Source organism: Oxyura jamaicensis, chromosome 2, assembly GCF_011077185.1.
Source record: "Oxyura jamaicensis isolate SHBP4307 breed ruddy duck chromosome 2, BPBGC_Ojam_1.0, whole genome shotgun sequence".
In the NCBI taxonomy this organism is placed as follows: Eukaryota; Metazoa; Chordata; class Aves; order Anseriformes; family Anatidae; genus Oxyura; species Oxyura jamaicensis.
Genome location: NC_048894.1, coordinates 64,446,626 through 64,464,551, shown reverse-complemented (window position 1 = coordinate 64,464,551; position 17,926 = coordinate 64,446,626). Strand labels below are relative to the sequence as shown.

The window sequence follows — 17,926 nt, the reverse complement described above, 5'->3', positions numbered from 1 at the left end:
TTTTTTTTTTTTTTTTTTTTTTTTGGCGGGGGGTGGGGATAACTTTTGGGGTGGAGGGGTGAACGGGGAGGGTGCTTAATACGGGTGCTCTTAGGGGGGGCTCTCCCATTAAAGGGGCCGGGGGCGGTCCCCACACCGGGAGGGGAGGGGAAGAAGGGGGGGGGGGGGACAGGGTGTTCGCCACCCCTCCCCCAGCGGCCCGTGAGGAAACCCCTTCGGTGACCCCTCCCCCACCCCCGGGTTCGGGAGGGAGGGAGAGCAAAGGGGGGGGCGGGGCCGGGAGACCCGGTGACGTCACCCGCTTCCTGCAATAGAAAGTGAGGGAGGGTAACGCATCCTCCTCCCCCCTCCGAGAGCATCCCCCACTGCTCTTCCCCTCCCGTTCCCTCCCCGCCCTGCCCCGGTCACGGCGCGGCTCTCCCCGAGGGGAGCCCGGGGGGGGCGGAGTCTGGCGGGGGGGGGGCACGGCGCGGGGAGGAGGGAGGCCGTGAGAGGCGGCGCTGCTGGGTCATGTTTGTGTTTGAAGCTGTCAAACACAAGCTCCTGCCCTCCCCCTCCCACTTCCCCCCCCCGCCGGCCTCCCCGCCGCCATCAGCCTCCGCCAGGTTTGCAGTGGGCCCTGGGAGCGGGAGGGTAAAGGTGGGAGGGAGAGGCACCGATATGGGTTGGGGGGTACTGGACGGGCTCTGCTCCCCACAACCCCCCGTGGGGCCCCAAGTGTTTTTGTTTGTTTGCCTGTTTTTTAATTTAATTTTTATGGTGCTGTTGTGCCCCCCCCCCCCCCCCCCAGGGCCCGGGGGGGGGGGGGGGGGGTGGTGGGGGGGGGGGGGGTTGGGGGGGGGTTTTCCCAGGGTCCCCCCTTTTTCTTTATTCATTTTTTTTTTTTTTTTTTTTTTTTTTTTTTCTCTCCTTTCTCATTTCCTTCCTTCCCCTCCCCTATACCCCCCCCATTCTCCCCTTCCCCTATATTCCCTCCACTTCTGTCCCCCCCTCCATCTGTGTCCCCCCAAGTTTGAATCCGGTTTTCCCCTTCTGGAAACGTTCCGGCGAGAAGCCTCTGGGGCAGAGCCGGCAGCCCCCAGCCCTCCTTTGTGCCAGCCTCTTCCCCTGCCTGGCTCCTCTTCCTGCTGCAGCAGACAAAAGAAGCGTTAAAAATTAATGCTCGTGCTCCCCAGCGGCCTCTAGACCGAAGGGATGGCGGTGAGCAGTCTGCTTGAAGGGGGTTTGAATTTCGTTTTTATATTAAAAAAAAAAAAAAAAAAAAGAAAAGAAGAAAAAAAAAAAAAAACAAAAAAAAAATATTGCTCGGGTTAAACCCCGCCCCCCCCCCCACAAGTTAATGCTTAAATGCTAAAAATCCTACATGCTTCCTCCATTAAGTAGCTCTCTGTAATGATCTTGTCCATATTAAGGGCCATTGAGAGGTTTGTAGAAATTCAGATAAATTCTTCCTTGTGTTAATTACGAAAATCTCACCATCTGAGATGGTATTGCTATAAAAAGAAGTGGTCGGCATTTCGCATTGTTTAGCTGGAACAGGGGGGTTACGCTTGTTGTTTTCTTTCTTACAAGTTCTATGTAAGTAGTTTGCTATAGGTCTGGGGGGATTTTGGAAATTAAACATACTGCTCTTTAAACTGGGAGTAAATCGTAAGAACATTTGAAAAGTGAGAGTTTTGTTAATGTTGAATAAGGTGTAATTTTGGGGATGCACATGTGGGTCAATACCATTTCAGTACAAAGTCTGGTGCGTTGGCAGTTTAAATATATACATATATATATATATAAATCCCCCATCTGTGGGGTTTGTGTGTGCTTAGCCTTTGCTGGTTGCAGCCTCCTGCAAATGCAGGGACTGTTGCAGCTACCTGGGAGGGTGGCAGGGCAGAAAGTGGCTGTGCAACAGCTTGCAGATGGGTCAAGGGCCCATGTGGTTCTGTGCTGCTAGGGGAATTTTGCCAATAACCTCCCCTGAGGAGTTCCTCTGGACCTGTAAGCCCCAAGTGGGGGAACCAGAGGCTTCCTTGTGTTGCAGATAGTGTGGATTATTGCTTCTGCAGTCTGTGTTTGCCCGTCGCTCTGCCTTCTCTCCCAGAGAAGAGTATGTATTATCTTAAAGCCTGATGTCAAATTTTGTTTAGTTTTCCAGAATTATTTACATGGGGGACAAGTTGTTGGAAGACTTTTTCTGGCTAGAAAACAGCTGACGAATGTGGAAAAGTGTCTTAGTTTTCTCATGCCTCCTGAATAATCTCAAAAGGAGTTTCACCCTCATTTAATTTTCTTACGGTAGTGGAACATCTTGCTCCATAAAGGGACGGATACAGAAATATTTATTATTGGTCATTGCTAATTTCCATAACTGTTTAGGGTGAAAGGGAGTGGGTAGGTATCTTTGTTTTCCTTCTTAATGTTGCTTACATCTCTTAACTTCTCTCTTATTTTTTTTAGCATATGACAAGTTTATGGCGCTGCCATCTCTCTGCTTGCTGTACTCTTCATTTCTGAGAGGAAAAAGTGGTATATGAGATTAGAGGAAAATGCCGCGGACAAAGCAGATACATCCAAGAAATCTGAGAGGTATGTAGCTCTCCACAGAGAGAAAAAGTGTTTGCGAAACTTGGTTGCATTTCCAGTTATGAGGTTGGAGAAATGTGTACTTATGAAGTCTGTTTTGACCCCAAAATATCTTGCCAGCAAATTCTAGGAGTAATCCAGGAGGCTTCTCTAGTTTTGAGAGAAATAAATGGAATCTGTTCTTACTGCTGTAGTGTGTGTGTATGACTGCATTCTTGATATCCTCCAGCTTAGAGCAATAAGTAGCTTGAACTCTGAAAAAGCAAAAGACAACACAGTTTCCTTGCCAGAGAATTTACAGTTGAAATATGCTGGGAGGTTGGAAATGTTTGCAATGTAAAATGCAGCCTGAGATCTGGCTGCCAGTAGTTGTTTTTCTTGATAGTAATTGGTTTGGCTTGCTTTGAAGGGGAGCAGACTCTCCACCCGTGCATGCCTCCCCATTATTTATCATCTCCGTTGTCCATGCTACCCCAGGAATCGCTGAGTTTGACCTTGATCTCCTCGCTGGCCTGCCTTCATGCACCTGAGCTCACTGGCTGCAGAAGGAAGCAAGTGTGTAAGGGACATGATCCACAAACTGACAGGCTGAGATGTACAGGTGGCTCCTGGAACAAAATCTTGGCATGCTTAATGGCTCAGGACGGGCAGATGAATGTGAGCAATCCGATCCCTTGATTATTTGTTACTGTCTTGGTCAAAGTGGCCGTGGAGGAATTAAATGAGGGGAAAAATATAGATTAGTTGAAGAGTGTATGAGTGTATGTGGAAGGAAAACAAGCTTCCACCATCGGCATCGTATGTAGCTGTTGGGAGAACGTGCTTCCACGTGCACCCCCTCACATGGCTGTCATCAGCTTTCTTAAGGTGAATTTCACTGCTGTGGTAGGGAAACGTCCTTGCTTTTATTTTCTAAAGGGATAAAACCACGAATGTCAACATAAACTTCTGGCACAGGAACAGCATTTGATTAACTTTTGTTTTTTTAAATTAAAAAAAGCTCCAAAACCCAACAGGTGTAAGCACATGTTTCACTTAGTTTACAATTGAGAGGCTCTTAAGTGCTAGTGTATACAGCTTTATCAAGAACCTTGGGGGTCTGTGAACTGTGTCACTGCTACCAGTAAGCATCTCTGCTGCAGAGGATGTTTTTGCAGTGCCTTCACTCAGGAAATGTGGAACAGCATGATGGATAAACCTCCATCACAGATCAGGAGAGGGGAAAAAGCAGCAGTGGGCACCTTGCAGTGCCTTGCATTTAGGTGATGCCACTTCCCATTCAGACTGAAAGCAATAAATTAGGCCCCAATTTTCAGTATTGCTGCTTACCAAGTTGCTGATGTAATTGATGTAATGTTTGCCAGTCAAATATAAAAACAATCTAATTTTAGTGCTCTAGTGTCCACTCTTGTACTGCTTTGAATTTAATAGGAGTTAAGTCTACTGTGAAGCTTTTTGTAGCTTTGTATTCATTTAACTAAAAGCATCTAAAATAAATAGTCTAATTAAACTTTTAATTGTGTAAGAAATTATTTTTTTTTGCATTGCATAATTTCCCCAGTCACTTAGCTTTTATCACCCCTCTAATAGCAGTTTTTATCAGTTTCTGTTTTTCTACAACTAGTAGAGGTTTTTGAATAAATTAAGGTGGGTTAAATGTTGGGAAGGGAAAAAGAGGTATACAGTGAGCCCATAATTTGAAATGATGTTGGAACCCCTTATTAACAGTTAAAAATGATTGTTGAAAATACATAGGTGCTGAGAACTTCAACATGTTGTAAGCATGTATTGCTATCGTAAGATTATTAGAGGTGAAGTGATTTGAAAAATCAGTTTACTTCTCATTAGTGATGCCCTACTTCCATTTTTAGTCTTGATAATGAGGAAAACTGGATTTCAGTTTTAGTTATTTTATCAATCTCTGAGAATACAGCAGAAAATGCTGAAAACCTTGGGTTTTGATGGATTTTGAGGAGGCTGAAAGATTGCATAGCTCTGTTTTCTGGCAGTTTACATTTGTGTATGGAAGTTATGGCAGTTTGTATTTGTGTATGAAAGGTTAGACCAGACTTAAATTGAGAGTCTTAACCATTAAAACTTTTAAGTATACATTGTAGATGTGGTGTTTAATTTATGGTGATCGGTACAGCTAATAACTAGATCTGCAAAAAGAATACACGTCTGTGATCTAAGGTAAAACTCAGCAAACTCTGAAATTTTATAACTTTGGAAGACAAAGATGTAAGGTTAAGTAGCTTTTATTTTTATGATAAAAGTTATGTTTACATTGTCTACACCTAATTATTACTATCTGAACTGTGTGAAGAACACCGTAGCGTTACCTGGCTTCTCCCTTCATTGTCTAAACCCCTCTGGTTGTCCCATCACAGTCAAGTTGCCAGTAGCTTTACCATGTCTACAGCCCACCAATTTTAACTTTTCCAAGAGAGTGCTGCTTAGCAACCCTTGACACTGTCTATCCACTCTGCTGTGCATCAGACAAGTTATATGGTTTGCACTTGCAGTCCAAGTCTGTCTTGAGAGTAAAAAAACAAGTCCAAGAACCTAAAGTAGGTACACAAATTCTAAAACAAAAGTGAATTCATGACTTCTCCCCACCCCCTAAAAAAAGTTAATTTGTGATTTTCATCAGTACAGAAATAAGTTTTTTAAAGTTTTAATATTGCCTGTGTTTACTGTAAGCAGCTTTATTTTTTTGGGAAAATGAAATGGCATTGTTTAATATGTAGATCTAAATGTAAGAATTTGGCAAGTAACCTGAAGGCTCTTCTTTCTATGTCATCGCTTTATTTTACACTTTGTATGCTTTTGAGAGAGCAGACAGTCTTTGACAAATTAGAAATGTCCCTGAAGTGTTCCACAGTGAAGATCAAGCTGCTTCTTGTGTGTGTGTGCGTTTTTGTATGTGCTGAGGTCCCCTACGCTCACCCTCCATCTTGGCTTTTGCTGTCTGTTTATTGATGAGTCAATATAGTGCTATACTAACCAATTTTACAGCGGGGAAAAAAAACAATAAAACAAAAAACTGTTATCAAGAGGGCAGGATATGAGAAACATTACTTTGTAAATAAATTCAAAAAGAAAATGAAATTAGTTGGCTGTTTGTTTTCATGACTAAGTGCTTGTCACATGGTTTTAATGCCTGACTGTGGCTGAATGAGCATGTTATATCTGATGCTTTATGTCAATAAGGCATCTGCTGTGCTTGTTTCATTATTTTGTTTTGACGTGTCAGTCTTCCTGGCTTCTTGTCGCAAATACATCCTCAAGTAAAAAACGTTAGCATCACCAGTGGACTGCCTTGGTAAGAGCTGTTGTGCATGTCTCCTGACTAATAATAATTTTAGCCATTCCCAGAAGTGGCTAAAGTTCGACGGAAATTATGTTTTTGCGGGTCACAAAGGGATACGATTTGAATGCATACAAGTTCCAAAAAATACTTGGTAGTTTCAAAAATGAAGGCTAATGGCATGCCTGGGAAAAGACTGGCATCTATCTGAGTTACCAGTCAGCTATGCTGCTGAAACGGAGCAAGTAAGTAGGAGTTCCTGACCTTGTCTTAGCCTCTTTAAAAAAAAAAAAAAAAAAAAAAAAAAAAAGCTAATCTCAGACACATTATCATGTTATTAACAAAAATCATTGCCATCTCCCCCAGAAAAGGAGTGTGTTGTGAAAGAGGAAAACCTCCATCTCATTCGGGAGGGAGGCTGGAGAAAGTACTGCTTACCAGACATCCAGAGGTCATAGGTCCTAAATTTACTTCATTTGTTGTGTTAAGTTTTAGGTAAAAGACTACTTTGCATGCAGTCACACCATATATTTACATGGCCAATTGATACATGGATGTAACAAAACATTTTACAGAAGCATTAATGTATTCCCAGAAGTACAGTTACATTTGAGAATCATGCTTTTAACAGAGCTGAGTGGGCTTGGTTTTGTTGTCAGATGGTTATGAGGATATAGGAGGAAAAACAACCCATGTTTTTGTTTACTTAGGCGTACCCAATTGCAGAGTTCAAATTGAAAACTTACTATCTGTGCAGTGTTCAGCACACTGCTCTGATGCACTAGTACAAAAATGTAACAAATATTTTTAACTTTGTCTTTTTCCTAGGTAACCTTCTCTTTATTTTTAGGAATACAGATTGTTGCTGTTTCTACTTTTTCTTCTCAATCAAATGTTTCCATTCAAAACAAATGGTGGATGGGCCCATAAAGTTCAAGATCTGTTTTCAAAAGTTTTAACTCTTTGTATTTGTTAAAGAAGTGCAAGTATAATATAAATTGTGTTGTTCAATAGCTTGATAGCTTTGCTGTAATTTGAAAAGTGTGCCTAAGTTGGCTGGAAAGCTGGATACGTTCTGGATCTGATGATTTCCACGAGAATGAAGTATCTGATACATCTTAAGTGTAATTTAGTAAAGAGTCTTGGAGTTGGTTTAAAATTATAATGTGCTTTCAGTACGGAAATAGGCCTGTCTACATTGAAAACCGACAGGTTAACATTTCTCATTAGTGTTTGGTCATGTCATCTATAAAACCTGAGAAGTGATCATTGTGCTGTGCTTTAACTCATGATTTTCATCAAAGGATTTGCAAAGTCTTTTTTTTTATATATTTTTTTAAGACTCACTTCTGTAACTTGCGCTTGCTCAGTTCAAAAGAAATATGCAGGCATTACATTTGACTTTGGGGCCATAGTGCTGTTTCTGACAGAAAAATGATTTGGTTTAGGGTATTTCTGAGGCTCCGTTGGTGTGGTGTTGGTACACCACAAATGCTGGTGTGCTGCACCCTGTAGCGTACCCATAGACATCCCTAAAGACACTGTAGAGAAAGCCCAGATAAGTATTTTGCTCAAACTTCTGGAGCATGTGTGATGCAGGTGGAACAAGAAGTCAGAGCTTTGACTTGGTGACTTTATTATAGAAATCCCAGTTCATTTGGCAGCAGTTATGGTTTCTGTGTGTCAGGTTGTTTCCAATACTTGAACAACTAAAAAGCCAAAATCTCCCTCATGAAGGTAGAAGGTACAGGTGGCTCTGTAAGTATGCTGTCAGCCAAAGTGTCAAAAGATCCTCCCGCAATGCAATGCATAGACCTTTTATATATCTCTTGTAGGCCCTTGAAGTAGTCTCTCTGTGCCTTGTATTTCTTGTCTGTGGTGTGGAATTATAATGTTTCTCTCTATTTTGGGGGGGATTTGTTTTACCTGTTTGGAGTGTGAGAACTTCACACCGACAGTTATTTCCTACTGTGCTGTATAAACATCCTTGCACCTTAGAGAGCTTCTTGGCTGCAGATAGTAAATTCAGTTGTAATGTAAATAATATACATCTTTGTTTGAAAAACTGTCTAAAATGCACTGCACTTCATAAAGGCTGGATTTAAAGCTGTGGATTGCCACCCTTTTTCCCCTTACCTGTCCTGTCCCCATCTCCTTGTTACATATCCCAAAATTTGATCATCTAAGTGTTGTTTTTTTTTGGACAGATCATCTAAGTGTTTTTTTTTTTGACAGTCCTATCTGCTGTGCAGGATGGTTGGGCCCATTACGTAAGTGGTCACAAGCAATGGAAAAATGCCTGCTGAGAGGGGATTGCAAGAGAGAAAAAGAATGGTAGAGTGGATAAGACTGTACTGCCTTGAGAGACTTGCGTTTTATTCCTGCCTCTGCTTCCAAGCTTCTTGTGTGAGGCGGAGCAATTCTGTTAAACCAGATTTATGCAGCCAACTGGTAACTGTGTTCTGCATTTTACCAGAGCTGAGATCCCAAGGCACAAATTCTGAATTTCTGCAACTGCAGTTGGTCCGCTATGGTGTTTTACTTCCAAGTTGTAGATGTAAAAGTGCTAAGTACCTTTTTTAAAAAAAAAAAATAATAATAATAAAAAAAAGTAAAAATCATGGTCTAGGTGACCAAAGATCAGTCAACACTTTTGGCAAATCTGTTAATCTCTCCATGCTTTTATCTCTTGCCTGTAAACTGGAGATATCAGTACCGCATCAGCTTCTAAGGGTTCGAAAGATAAAGTTGTCAGTGTTGTGAAGCAGCTGCTTGCTGACTAAACAACAGAAAAGATGATGAAGAAACTGGTAGTCTTTTATTTGGAGTGTGCTGCGAATATGGCCCAGAGCCAAACTAACTTAGTTTGGGTGAACAACCTTACTTTTGGCTTTCTGTGACTTCTTAGCACTTTGCTTTACCATCTTAACATTTAAAAGATATTCTTAAATGTTGCTTCCTAGCTGTTAAAATAGCAAACTGGAGGAGGGAAAAACAAAACAGAAAAACAGAAAACCCAAGAAATTCCATCCTATTGAACCACAGTGCTTCCCATGTGAGTCACCACCACAGTGGGACTGCACTGTGTGGGCTGTGTACCACAGTGATGTACCTCCCATGGCCCAGGCATGAGGGAGCAGAGGGAGAAATCTCTCCCATCAGTGAGCTTTGCAGCATTTGCTCCTAGTATGAGAGCTATTAGGGCTCTTATAGGTTTTAAATGTTTATGACGATTTCTGTAATACCCTTCTTGTGTGTGGCGTAATGTTGTAGAGTTTGGAGCTGCTGCTGAGAAAGCCCCTGCAGCTTTCTCAGAGCATTCAGAAGAATGACTTTTTTTAAATTCTTGCAACTCAGAATAGATTTTGGTTTGCATTGAGATGTAAGGTAACTGTTTTAACATTCTGAATGGATGGTGAGCTTCCCTTAAAAAAAGAAAAAAAAAAAAAGAAAAAAAAAGAAAAAGCTGCTTCCAGTATGCAACTATTAGAAATTAAAATGTAAATAACAAAATCTGGATAGGCTACAGAGGCTTAGTTATCAGAGCCTCCTCGCAGATTTATCATCATCAACATCTTAAATGTCTACTCCTAGTAGGCAAAAAGGCAAAGGTTTATGGTCTCACATTTTCTGAATTATCTTTTTAATACTTTAAAACTATGCATGTTTATCTATTGACACTTATGTCAGTATTTTCAAACTCTGAATGCATCAGTCCACCAGAGTTTGTGGTTGTGTGCTGTGTTATTGCACAGGCCTCTCTTGCACAGCAAAATAAACTTTCCAAGAGCATTGTAAACATTTAAAAATATCTTGCTACAGTGAATTCTCTGTAAGTAAAGAATTAACAAAGGAATTTGTAGCCTAGTAGTGCTTCCTTCAGGCTTTACACTGAGCCTGCTTTATGGTGCTCAGAAGTAAGTACAAAGGTAAGTAAGGTAAGTACATACCTGCTGCTGCAGGTGAGCATTCATGGGCTGCATTCATTCCCTGTCCTTGGCAAAGGGAGAATGTGGGCAGTGCCTCCCTCATCTGGCTGTAGGTAAGTGGGTGAGTTGCTGAAGAGGTGGGTGAAAATTGGTTTGTTCTAGCCACAGTCATTTGTTATCACCAAAACAGTCTGCATGTAGTCCGACTTCATGCATTCAGGAAGCTGAGGAAAAAAAATAGCCCTCTGGTTTTGGGCTTCTTGTTTGTTTATTTATTTATCTTGAAACGACTCCCTTTTGGTGCAGTAGACATGTAGTTTGAGTTCATTGTGATCAGACAATTTGATTTAAAATTGCAAACTGCTCTAAATATTTATGCAGGGAGACATAAATGAGACTTCCTAGAGCTATACATTTTTAAGGAGCTGGTTATACAAGTATGTGCTTCCTAGACTTGCTTGTTCTTTGGTATGTTGGACTTCTATAGCAAGAATTTTAGCTCAGTAATGGCTTATGAGATTACGAAGAGAGAAATTCAGGCTCTCTTCTCAGTTGGAAAAGTAAGATTTTCCTTTCTCCTCCGTTAAAGGAGATGAATCAACTGGACTTTAAATTTCCAAATGAGTTCAATTGGGCAAAGTGCATGGTCTTTCCCTCCACTTGTTTAAATGTGTCATAAATCAGAATATTTACATTAAGAAGAAGGAGGGAAAAAAAATTAAGGCTGATGTTTGGAGCCTTCTCTGACATATTTGTGGGGGAAGTGGGGAAGCTCTTGTTTAGTAGGGTAGGCAGGACTGCTTGGTTTTGTACAAAAACTTTTAAAAGATCCTTAAAGATTCTTTCAGAATGAGACTGCTCAGAGAACATGCTGATTTAGCAATTTCCTTGTGACCTTTGGTGACTGAAAAAGAAGTGTCTTTTTAATGATCCACAGGGTGTGAAGAGTGGAAGACAAAGCTGAAAAAGTCTTTGTACTTTTCAGTTTAATCTTTGATTTAAGGTTTTATTCGTGCTCCTAATTGCGTCTGGTTAATAAAGTAAACTGCATTAGCATCTTCGATACCCTGCAGAAGCAGCGAGCAGAGAATGTCTTAAAAAGGACCATGTGCTGGTAGGCTAAGATGCCCTGTGAACATCTTTTCCACAGATTCCTGCGTGTTTAAAAAATAAGTTAATGTTAAGTCCCATTTGTAAATCCCGGGGCAGACCTCAGCAGGCTGAAATTGCAAAAGGTTTGGAAAGAGGTGCAGAGAGAAAAAATAGTGGTTGAGGAGGATTCTGTGGGCTAACGTAGCTACAAAACAACTGTGCGTGTGTTCCTAGTTACCTATGAAATATGTGGCTCAAGTCCTGCCAGCAGTGGTAATCATGGAATATCCAGAGCACACTGCATGATTTCCTCTGATTTTTGGCTTAATTTTCGGGGGTGGGGAAGCAGGAGAAGTTAATGTTGTATAGTATTATTTTTAAATACTGAGTGCTGCTAGGTCAGATGGGAGATCGCACACTTGTTTTTAACCTAAAGATTGTGACGCAGACATGATATGGAGCCAGGAAAAAGAAAGAAGTGTTTAGAAACGGCACAGTTTCTGGGGTAGTTTTCCTATTCCATTACCTCTGTGGAATCTCTAGCAGTTGTGCCTTTTGAAGGGGAGCGTGTCTTTTAGACAGTAGGTTTTACCGTTCTCCCTGCTTCAGGATTTCTTATGGAAAGAAGTATTTCTGTCCCAGTTTTATCAAGGAAACACAATGCTTTATGTAGTAATTGTGTTTAAAATATTTTACTCTATAATTTTTATTAGCAAAATACATATGTCAAAATGTTCCTGTAATTCTCAGTTGTCAAGAGGCAGAGCTAAGTATGTATGTTGTGATAGTTAAGTGCATTGAATCTTAAAAGAGAATTGCCTTCTTCAGTATGAGGACAGTGCTTCTGTGACTGCAGCTGATTAGGAACTATGCAAATACTGAATGTTATTACAGGGATGATTTAATAAATTTCAGAGTAAATATTTACTCAGTGTACACAGTAAACTTGTCTCAAGTATTGCACACATTTGTCAAGGGGTGAGAGAAAACATTCTTTTTCATGGTATTGATTTATGGAACATTTCAGTAAGTTCTCCCCTGGTATTTTTTCTTTCTTTTAAACAAAGTATATTTCTGTGCCAATGAAATCATACATTTATTTTAGAACACTTTTAATGTATGTTAAGTCCAAATATATGTGTCCATCTGTATGTTTGAAAATAGTATTTTCTTTATGTGCTTTTCCCTTTTTTTCCTCAAAATTCTGAAATATAAACTGAAATGGTGATGTACCTTCTGGAGATATCAGAGGAGTTGCTGTGTAAGTTGAGGATGATTGTACTTTTGTCAGGCTGTCCCAAATACCTCTTCAACAAAGTTTCCTGCCAGGATTGCTGCACAATCTGGCTGCCACCCTGAAGACATTTGTTGCCACAAGGGGTACCAAGAGCAAGCCAGTGTTTGTTGCTTTGCTGCTGAATGCAGATCTGCTTCCCTGCTGAAATGGTCAATCTCCTGTCTCTTCAGTTCCTTAAGCAGGCCAGTCAGGCTTGCTCTGAAGCTCTACAGTGCTTCAGAAAACCAGAAACTTTTGCTTGTCTCAGTGTATCATCTGCATATGCAGTAGTACTGTGGAGGCAGACTCTGAAGCTCCTGGATGGAGCAGCTGGAATCTCCTGCTTGGGGCCTTTGCTGGAGGGATGCTATCCCCTCGAGCGGGAAGGCACCCTAGGTATATCCAGGCATGTCTCAGGGCTCATGGAAAGCTTCACAGAATTCAAGGCAGGAAATGGCCTCCACACAAAACAGGTTTTAACTATCAATGTTTTTCCAGTATTGTAAGGCTGGTTTCTACCATCTTTTTTCAAAAAGAATAGTGCATTCCTCTTTAAGACAATCATTTTTTTCTTCACAGCCTTTTTTTTTTTTTTTTTTTTTTTTAAGGTAGTATTTCTGTGCTTTTCCTCCTTCTGTGTGCTTTTTTTCATTGTCTTATTCTTTTTTCCTCAAAGCAACTTCTAGTTCTCACTGTCCTTGGATATTGCTTCTCTGCCGTTCAGTCTGCTAGTGTAACTATTATCAGCAGTGTAGTGGGCATCTGAAATACAGGAAAATTCATAGTGTCTTTTTATTCCTCCCTAATCTGTTCTGAAATGTCACAAACCTTTGATATTGCTGACATCTTATGTGTTGTGGTTTGTTCACTGAACAAAGTTGTAGATGTAAAGACATTTCTACAGAAGCAGAGTAAAGCCTCTACATGGCTAGGCTTTAAAAAATACTATTAATATGTTATCAGAAATAACATTTTTACAGTGCAGTGAGAAAGCAGAACAAGAAATTGACTATAGAGAAACATGGTGTATTAAGAGCCAAGGTTCAGGGGTTTGAAGAATGTGATACCCGTCTGTAACATGCTCAGAAAGCATTGCCAAGTAATGGATTTTCAATATATCTGAAAACTGACCCTATTATTTTAAGTAATCTTTCTACATTCTCTTCAAAATAAAAGAGCAAGCCTGTGGATGGTTACATCGATAGTACATTTGTATAAACACACTTAGAACTGCTTGGAAGTGCATGGATATTGAAACATTTTCCCAACTTTTACAATAACTTCTGTACTTTTTTTTAACATCCTTTTCTTTTGTAAAAGTTCTCAATTTCCCCATTCTGTTGTAGATTCACACTTTGGCATCTTTTCTTCTGAATGATCAGCCTCTGTGCTTCAGCAAAAGGCTGACTGTATTTGCACTCCAGCTTCTCTCTACTGCCTTGAACTGTCAAAGGGAACTTTGGTAAAGAAAGGAGAGTGTGTGACGAGCAGACTGCTGTGCTACGTGTACCTTGCAGCTTCCTTTCTGTGCTCGTTTGTAGAATCAAGAGCGAAAGAGAGATTGGAACCTCTGTGGGTATTTTCTAGGGAACCTTAATATGCCACCCAGGATCAGATGTTAAAAGCTTAAAAATGCGGCTTACAAATTTCTGTTTTTCAGTTTGGCTGGGAAATCATGATTTGCACCTCATGACCAGCAATAGTCACAGCTCACTGATGTTGGACTTCTGTAGCTGGATGTGATATTTATAAAAAGCTACTTAAAAATCTTTAGAAACAGGGAGGAGTTTGAAAGTTAAGTTCCTTTTGGCAGAAGAAAATGGCTTGAAAAGCATGTAATGGTCAGTGTTTTGTAGAGCTGAAAGTTTCTGGTTACCCACTTATTTTTGTGAGGGCATGCAGAACTGTAAAATGCTTTAAAATATACTGATGTCAGGGAAGGGGCACCAATGGAAAAGTCTATTTTGGAATTAACAGAAAGGGTTATTGTAGGTGCACAATTATACACTAGTTACCTGCAAATTAATTTGAATATTGCATTTTTAGTAAACGCTGACGTAAAACATCTCTTTTGAGCCAATAGGATAACTAATCAGCTTTTTCTCCACCAGGCTTTAAAAACACAATTTTGGCAATAGTAACTAAGATGGTATTTTCCAGAAGAACACCCAGTAAACATAGAGAAAGCTAGTAATCAGATTTGATTAACAGATCTGCATTCTGTTATTTAAATGTTTATGTCCTCATTAGTATGTATGCTCCATTTAAATATTGTGTTTTACCTCTGTTCCCCATGCCCCAAATTCCTTTCAAGTGCTAAAGGCTGTGGATGTGAGGTAGAAATGTGTGCCTGCCCCCACACTGGTGTTGGGAAATGCCTGTGCGACTGATATTTTCACTTAGTTGTGGGATTATGGGGTTTCTTAATCAGATGGGGCAAAAGAAAAGGAGTCTGGGATTGGTGCTTTTGTTCTGTTTTGATCCAAATTCTGTGTAGTCTAGGATGGGCTTAAATTAAGCTTTAACTGAAGCACCGAGTTAGGGCTTTTGGTAACAAAATAAATATCTACTGCTCCTTATTTCTTTAAAGCCAAAGAAAGTTGAGCATGTGCAAAAGTTTGAGATTTTCTGATTTAAGAATTACTAACTTCTGATAGTATCTACTCATTTAAATCTGCGTTTTCATTGTGATATTTGCTTCACAATGCATATGCAGAATATTTTTTATGTTGTTGATAATTTTTTCTTGTAAAAGCAATGTAACAGTTGTTAGGTTCCATAGTGTAGTGGCTTGCTTTGCTGACCCACCTTTGTTGTGAAGTTGAGACTTTTGGCCATGCGATTGTGTACATCTTTCTGGGTTGCAGATCCTGGCTTCAGGAGAGACTGACTTATTCAATGGAAAGGTTGGCCTGCCACATAAGCACACAATAAAAAATGAGCATCTGACAGCTCTGTGGCTGTAGTTAATGCATCTGACACAAGCATATGGAAAATTCATGCAACAGGGAAACTGTATCAAAACAAATTCTGTAGAGAGGCAAAACCAAAGCCTTTCCCTCCCTCCACTGCTTTTCTGCTTTGTTTACTTATCTTTTGCATCTTGAATGATCACTCTTTAAAAATCAATATCTTACACAAGTATTGAATGCTTCCTCACAGGATTTTAGGTAAAATGATTGAAGGGAAATAATCACAGGGAGATAACATCAGGGAGGTGAGATGTGTTGAAAAGCCATGGTTTCCCTTCCGCTCGCTGTCCCCATCCAAAAGGAGAGAGAGCATACTGTGCTAATGTATTGTAAAGAGAAGTCCTGCGTACAACAATCTGACTTTCTTCCGAATGTTATGGTTTACATGCATAGTCTTCCAGTTGACACTTGATTTTATTTCTGTGCCTTCTAACTGCTCACACTCTGCCCCCCTCCCACTCCCCCCCAAGTATATTTGTTGTTGCATGAGTTTTGATATGCTGGAGAAGGTCTTGAATTCCACCTTCCACCTGAGCATAGAGAGCAAAGAAATTTGCATAGAAGGGCTCCTGCTGTTTTTGGTGAACTGGCAAAGGTTTTGAGAACTGTGAAGGTGTAGGAAGAAAATAGAGGCAAGCAACAAATAAAGCAATCTTCTTTCATAGTGAGCAAGTTTATTACTGATCTTGCCAACTTTTGTTTTGCAGGCATTTTATTTTTTTCCCACCTCCCCTCATGCCTTAAGTGTCTTTAAAACTGTTAGACATGAGCAGTACCACAAATTAAGTAATTTGCGATTGTCAGTCTTTCTGCATACGTAGTATCCAAACTACTCAATGCTCTGTCTATTGCATTGTTGGTACAGTACCATTCATGCAGCCTGTTTTCTTCCGTCTCTGCTAGAAGAAAAATGAAGAAAATAACTAGAACTGACTTAAGCATTCATCCTGTCGTTTTCTCTATCATCCTTGAAGTGGTCTGAAATCAAAATAGTTGAACAGTAACCAACTGTCATATGGACTCCCATATTTTTTGTTGTTTTGTTGCACTTTCTTCAGCAGGCCTTTCAAAATTAGGCATTACTTATACATGGTCTACTGCAAAGGTGAGGACCTGAGGTGTATGGACATCTGATCTACTAAAGCCTGAGGAGCTGTTGTGTCCAAAGGCTTTGTTGGATCTGGCCTTGGAATGGTTATTTAGGGTCATGATGGGGAATAAAGCCAGGTCTCTTCTGGCTGTACTAGATAGCAGCATTCCCTGTTGACCTGTTGTTTTCAAGCAGAACCCTTTCCTAAAACTTCTGAGCTGTGTGGCTTCTTCACAAGAGTCTGTCTTTTTCTTCCTGTTTGTGCTCCTCCAGTCCCCCTGTTATGTGCTTCTGCCCAGTGCTCCTGGGTGTAGGTTAATGGGGTACAGGTCTGCCTGCCCAAAGTGTATGTGGGTGCCTGTTGCCTCACTGTGTACGCGTGGGACATGGCTGGGTGAGAAGCACCATGCGATCCAAGAGCTGTTCAGCATGCTCTTCCTTCTTACTATTTTAGGGTTTTACTGCCTTTCATTCGAGGGAGGCTCTTCATGGTGAATGAATTATTGAAATGAAGTGCCTGAAGGTACAGTTAGGCTTCAGTTCATGCTGGAAAGTAATTAACAGCTGGATGTTTCACCACCGAGAATTAATTTCCTTCAGTATTGCCCAAGTCCTCCTCCGTGTCACTGCAACTACATTTGTGCTTCTTCAGTTGAGTTGGGCTGTTGCAAGAGATGTGGCAAACAGTTTTTTTCTTTTTTTGGGGGGGAAGAGCTTGTGCTCCTCTGTTTGGTTTCTGAAGCAGGTCCTGGGGAGCCTGGCCCCAGTGAGCATGGCCTAATCTGGCTGCAGCCTCCACGAACCCTAACCTAGGAACCACAAAACATGAAAAACGGGGATTAGATCCTCATGGGAAGATAGAGTGAATAGGCTCTGGCTGTCTAAAGGTAGGAAAGGTTTTTCACCATCACTGTTGCCATCTTTGCACACAGGAGCACTAAGGAATTTAGCATGCTGGTGTGGTGGAAGTCATCATGGGTTTGTTCTTTATGTGTGCCCGTGTGCGAAAAGCATGCTTACTAAATGAATTTTAAAATGCCTGTTTTGCTCCTTCTGCTTCATATGTGGGAAACGCGTAGGTATGTTACTTAGTGTTTTGAAGTTGTACAAGGCTGAAGATGCAGCATGAGTGAGTGAAACCATGTTATAGCTCTTTGTGTCATTTTGCTGACCAACTGTTAGCAAACCATATAGGAGTCTACTAGTGGGAAGGGTAAGGGGGCAGTAGCTCTGCTGGTGCACTGCTCCTTTGTCCCCTGGGTAAATCTCTGACACGCATGCAAATAGCTTTGCTTATTTTTGGCTCTGACAAGTTATCATAAATAATTGTTGTAATAACAGCATAGATTTTTTCCAATGGACATTTTTATGTAAAAAGCTGAGTCTTTTTCCACAGCTGGATCCAGCCACCCCACCCCTTTTCTCTCTTCAGAAACTACAGCTAAGATTGTTATATGGTAGTGCTTTTCCAAGTCAAACTATTTCATCCCATTCATACAACCTCACCACCACAGCAGCAAGGCTAGTGAAGTAATGCTTTGAAACTCATCATATATGAAATCCTTGATACAGTAACAAAAAAGTATTAATTTGCCATTAAGTGGATAAATGTATGTTGGAAAGAAAACTTTGTCCATACCTGTCTATAGCTGATGCTAATGTCAGTGCATGCAGCGGGGG

At 40.7% G+C, this 17,926-nt stretch overlaps 1 protein-coding gene across 2 annotated transcripts in view; it reads left to right on the top strand.

The window, feature by feature from the left end:
* The first annotated feature begins 527 nt into the window (after positions 1–527).
* HIVEP1 (HIVEP zinc finger 1) overlaps positions 528–17,926 on the top strand; it is a 116,577-nt gene continuing 99,178 nt past the window's right edge. The window contains exons 1-2 of one of the 2 annotated variants that reach the window (XM_035316107.1): positions 528–605; positions 2,452–2,580. In XM_035316107.1, the coding sequence (XP_035171998.1) occupies positions 2,541–2,580 (40 nt within the window). In that variant the 5' untranslated portion in view covers positions 528–605; positions 2,452–2,540. Of the gene's footprint in view, positions 606–2,451; positions 2,581–17,926 lie in introns of those variants that run through there. The other variant, XM_035316106.1, reaches the window with a different exon arrangement.